Raw genomic sequence first — 5,569 nt, 5'->3', positions numbered from 1 at the left:
GCTGTTTATACAAGTGGACAGCTCACACATGCCCACAGGTGGACAACACACACACATACGTTTACTTTACTATATTGAGTACCATTTACTTTCTGGAGCCTTACTTAACCCAAACAATGACAGCATAATCAGGCTATTAGCATAAACCTAAACCTAAACCTAACCTTAACTTTAAGCAAAGTCTCCACCCTTAATATAATGATTTACATTATGGGGACTTGCATTTTGCTCCCAAAAGGACGTCGAGTCCCCACAATGTGACTGTGTGAACAGGTTTATGTCCCCACAACACAAGTAAAACACACCCACACACACACACATACACGCACTGTCATAGTTTTTTCTGACATTAGATACTTCCATATAAACTCCATCTCAGTCCTTTGTAAATTCTTGTTTTGTTGTGCTGTAATGCTTGTACTATGACAATAAGATTGACCATTATTCTAAAAAGAGCAGTCTAATGTTACTAGTTTCTGCCAACGTTTGCAGTGTAATACACATATCGACCACTAGATGTCACCAATGATGAATGAAAATACATCTCTAAAATCCTCGTGGTTTTCACACTGGTGTATTCATAAATTACAATCGTGCAAGACAAAATAACAGTGAAGGAATATAATAAATGTGTGTTTACTCTGACAAAGAAAGCTTGATTTTTAAACTGTAATTGTGGTTCAGATCTGATGGTTTGCTAGTGTTCAGTCAGTGGAGTAACAGTTTGTCATCGCACACCAAATGATCACATATTTAAATATGATGGTTATTTTGGTTTAGTTTGTGAATACAATCGTATGCTGTCTGTTATGTTGAAATCTAAATATGTATTGTATTAGAAATAATTTGGCTTAACACAAAGAGAAAGAACAATGGTAATAACATTAAATGACTCTTATAAGCACACAGAAGAACAATAAAATACATGACTAGAAGATGGTTTTCATTCATGATGTTACAAGTGCCAGTGTAATCTTTCTCTGTAGCTGTTTGCAGAGATAAAACAATAAAGGCAAATCCATGATCAAATTTGGAAACGTTAGAAACTGATGACTCTCAAATTCAAAACACGTTATTTGAACCTGGTATCATGCCCAAATTAAATCACAGGTCTATAATGATAGTGACTAACATCCTGCCTCATTTAATTTATTAACGTTACTGGTGTTTTCTGAAGCTGTAACTATTTGAAATACAGGAGAAACTGTATACAGATATGATCTGTTCTGGATTTTTTTTATTATATAACTGTATTTAAAATTATAATTTGACATTTGAAATGGGTATTAAGCTTAAAAAAAAAGATAAATTATAAACATTCAGACACTTCCAGTGTTGTTTTGAGTTCCAATATGTTGTCTTCCTAAATTGTATTTGTCATTCAGCCTTATAATTTCATGATTATTCTCCCTTAAAGATTATAATTTTACTAATTCTTATAATAAAATACTTTTCTTCTTTACAATTTTATGTTTAACAATGTATGATTATTGTAGTTGGAAGTGTAGGCTACCAAAGCTACAGTGCACCCCAATGTTTTTCCTTGGAGCATATATTAAAACATACTCCCACCCATATGAGCCCTATGACATTGTGCAGCATCCTGTTTATTTGGGGGATGATGCTTATAATTTCTAATGCCAAAAATATGTTTCAAAGCCATAAACAGGTGTGTAGACCAGGTTCACCAACAGTCCTGGTCAGATATTACTACTATATGTAGCTTTTTACTGTAGCAGTTCAGGCAGCAGTCTCAACCTTTGGAATAGAGGAAGATGAAGACGCCCTCCAGAAGAAAATGGCACATATCCTTGTACTCTCTGTGTGGGATGCCTTGGGACCTTTCCTCACCTCTAGTCTAGGATTCAGTTTACCTTCATTAGAGAGGGAGAGAAAGAGACAGAGAGGGGATCAGCTCCCAGAATGTGTCTATTATCCTGCCACACCAATCAAACTGTTGTGTCAGTGCGTTACCATTGTATGGCCCTGGGTCCGTTTGCCACTGACCATGGCTGCCATATTGATGACTAAGTTGGTTTGGGGCTCTGAGGACAATGGTGCTCTGGAGCCTCCACAAAGAGCGAGGCTAATGCCCCCCTTTCAGCTGGCCCGCTCAGCTGCTGAGTGTGCAAGGCTGCTGGGCAAATGGAGTGGCGCAGGTCCAGGGGGCCCGGCCCTATAAAAACACAGGCGAGGGTCTCTCACCTGACATTGATTATACTGGATCTGTCCCACCTCAGTACAGTCTGTAAGTATACCAACACACTGCCTCAGACTCAGCTACGGTACCGCAATCAGGGGACAGCTATGTGTACTGGGGTGAAGCCCGACAGCCACCGAGATGCTGCCCATATTGTTAGATAGACAGCCATGCAATTTGATTGAAACGTTTTTGCTAAGAAGTAAAAACATGGCTTTATAGCTCTGTTTTTAGGGTAAAATAGTTCAGCAGTCGTTTCAGTGGGAAATGCTGGCAAGACGATGCCTTACTGGTGTGCTTGTGTTTGGCCTGTATATATCATACCAAAATTTTTTGTCAAACCAGTAGACTAATGTGCTATTTTTGTATCTTAAAAATTGAAAAATTAAGCTAAGTATGGTTACCAACTCCTTTTAGAAGTGATCAGTTCTGTAGGTGAACTTCAGATGGTACTGGAAACAGCATGCATGCTTTTAGGCTGTGTCCTACAGATATGTGGTTTGCTTCATGTAACAGTAGTTGTACATTTTAAGGAGAGGAGACATGTCTGTGGTTATAGATTGAATCTCTTTAATGTAAACACAGACAAGCCTGTACTGTACAGAAATGGAAAAGTGGTGAATTTTTCCCTGGTGTGACACCTTTGGGAGCTAATTCTTTCCAGAGTAAAGGTGCAATCATATAGTCTAAAGAGACTGTTTCTTTCCATCTAGTTAAAATACAAAGAATGTAGTTTTACATTGATTTAGAAAAATGCCAGCATCAGCTTATTGGGTTTAAACATTCTGTCTAAACAAAAAAGAGAGAACGCTCTCTCGAAACATTTACAGTTACTCATTCATTTTCAGTCTTGTTCACACTATCGATTCTCAGGATATGCAGGTCTTGGTGTGATTCTTGATCTTGTTGATTTGATTTTCCATCTATTAACACTGACTGTGTTTTTTTAATGCCTCCACCTTTGTCAGAATAACCCCTAAGGGAAAACCAGCAAACATGAACACTCAACAGATGGAGCAGATGGGCCAGTTCAAGATCACAGTCTGGGAGGAGGAGAACTTCCAGGGAAAGCGCTGTGAGTTCATGCTGGAGTGCCAGAACATCATGGAGAGGGGCTTCAACAAGATCCGTTCCATCAAGGTTGAGAATGGACCGTAAGTCACACTGTTGGTTATCTTTTTTTCTGCTCTCCCCATCTATCTAGTTATGTATTGTCCTTACATTATGGAAATCACTTCTCTTTCACCTCTTGACCTCTTCTGGATTTTTTTTGGTCCTCTGTGTGGATTATGATCAGTGTAGAGATTATTTTTTTTACAATGTCTGGTAAAAAAAGGTTTTATTTGAGTCAATGATTTGCTAGGATCTGGTTAAAATTGTACCTTACTGAATATATAGTATAAGAGTAACTATGAGAGTGAGTTTAATTTCCACAGTATGTTGGTCTGTAGTCTTTATTAACATAAATTGCCGACTGAAAAATTGCATTTTCCCCAACCATAATAATATCTAATAGAATCCCATTATTTGCTTCTATTGCAATTCTAATTTCATCTGCTTGAAAAAGTCTTTATTAAAGCAGAAACGACCCAAACACTGTCTCAGAATAACAAAAACCATAAATTATAGCCTACGGTGATATATCATCGCTACTTGGCATGTATCGTTTGCATGTGTGTGTGTGTGTGCATGCAACCAAGTGTATCCCTGTTTTGATATGACTTGGATGTGTGCAGCAGCCGGCTATGAGCCAGAATGGCTGACTGACTGGCGATCAGATAAAAAGCGGTGGGTGCAGCAGCAGCAGCAGCAGCAGCAGTATTTAATGTTTGCTTTGTGCTCCCTTTGACAAAAGAAGCTGCATGTTGCTTTCATTCCGGGTATTCAGTGGTCGTTGGACTCTGTTGTTTAACGAAAAGGACAGTTCCACTGTTGTTGCACTAAAACTAATTTACATTTAGTGGTTCATTATTGGTTTAATTGCTAGATATTTTACATATGGTATCTGCTCATTTAACCTCAGCATTTCTATCCTCTTCCTTTTTGCTTCCTCCCCCTTTGTCTGTCCCCCCTCATGTCTTTCCACCTCATCTTTCCACTCCAGTTGGGTGGGTTATGAGTACCCAGAGTTCCAGGGACAGCAGTTTATCCTGGAGAAGGGAGACTACCCTCGCTACGAGGCCTGGAGTGGAAACAGCAGCTACAGAACCGAGCACATGCTTTCCTTCAGACCCATCAAGTGCGCTGTAAGTGACCACATCCTTCCTCTTATCCTGCTTTTTGTCTTTCTACTAGTTGGACTAGTCAACTTGCTAACCCTCCTTTCTTTGTCTCTTTCTCTGCAGAACCACAGTGACAGCAAGGTGACCCTGTACGAGTGTGAGGACTTCCAGGGCCGTAAGTTCGAGATGTGCGATGACTACCCTTCCCTACAGGCCATGGGATGGTGCAGCAAGGAGGTGCCTTCCATCAAAGTCAACTCAGGAGCGTAAGTTACACATCTTCCTCTAAATATAGGCATCTATCTCTTCCTCCTGTTTTCATCCTTTTGAAGAATCCAATCCTTACCCTTTTGTCAAAACACATGATAGAAACAAGTTTTATAATTTATCAACCAAAAGTCTGTTATAATGTTTGTGTCTATGGACTATAGTATTCTGTGATCTGACCTTGGCTCACCGCTCTCTCTCTCTCTCTCTCTCTCTCTCTCTGTGCAGCTGGGTGGCCTACCAGTTCCCTGGTTACCGCGGCTACCAGTACATCCTGGAGAGAGACAGACACCAAGGCGAGTACAGAAACTACAATGAGTTCAGCACCCAGGCTCACACCAACCAGGTGCAGTCCATTCGTAGGATCCAGCACTAAGCCTTCTTTCTGCCTGCCTGACCCCACCTGAAAAAAAAAAAAAAAACTCTCCCCGGAAATCCCGTTCTTCAACTCGAACCCCCGGACAGACCGCTGTCACAGAACAGTAGACGGACACGCTCTTTCTATCACTCTGTGGCTCTGCATGTATGGATATCTAAGTACCTACTTCTTCTACCATGCTAAAGCATGTTCTTGAAATAGGAAATAAAGGCTTTTCTTCAAAACTTGAAACTGTCTGTCGGTATTCCTTTTTCTTTTTGCACTCTTTTTACAATCACCAAAATTAAATAAATATAAATCTGATGGCTAAATTGAGCTGTTGATCATTTTGCACCATGGCTATGAAGGTAGTAGCATTGGTGCACAAGCAAATGCAAAATCAGAGCCCCTTATTCTCTTTTAGCTTCAAAGAGCAGGCTGTTATTGGAGATAGTTTTTGCTTTGTATCTATTTAAAGGACAAATTTAGCCTTTTAGTGAACATGGAAAGATTTGACTCAAA

The 5,569-nt window shown here is 39.8% G+C and overlaps 1 protein-coding gene across 1 annotated transcript; it reads left to right on the top strand.

The window, feature by feature from the left end:
* Nucleotides 1–3,196: 3,196 nt before the first annotated feature.
* cryba2b (crystallin, beta A2b) lies at nucleotides 3,197–5,065 on the top strand. The gene is made up of 4 exons (XM_054615499.1): nucleotides 3,197–3,354; nucleotides 4,305–4,446; nucleotides 4,546–4,688; nucleotides 4,918–5,065. Exons 1-4 carry the CDS (start codon nucleotides 3,197–3,199, stop codon nucleotides 5,063–5,065), a joined length of 591 nt encoding a protein of 196 aa, XP_054471474.1.
* The last annotated feature ends 504 nt before the right edge of the window (nucleotides 5,066–5,569 follow it).

Source organism: Anoplopoma fimbria, chromosome 16 (assembly GCF_027596085.1).
Source record: "Anoplopoma fimbria isolate UVic2021 breed Golden Eagle Sablefish chromosome 16, Afim_UVic_2022, whole genome shotgun sequence".
NCBI lineage: Eukaryota > Metazoa > Chordata > Actinopteri > Perciformes > Anoplopomatidae > Anoplopoma > Anoplopoma fimbria.
This window is presented reverse-complemented; position numbering and strand designations above follow the sequence as displayed.

Coding starts and splice junctions, on each gene's coding strand:
- cryba2b (XM_054615499.1), top strand. CDS start 3,197: ATGAACACTCAACAGATGGAGCAGATGGGCCAGTTCAAGATCACAGTC. Junction 3,355..4,304: donor ATCAAGGTTGAGAATGGACC/GTAAGTCACACT, acceptor TTTCCACTCCAG/TTGGGTGGGTTATGAGTACC. Junction 4,447..4,545: donor TCAGACCCATCAAGTGCGCT/GTAAGTGACCAC, acceptor CTTTCTCTGCAG/AACCACAGTGACAGCAAGGT.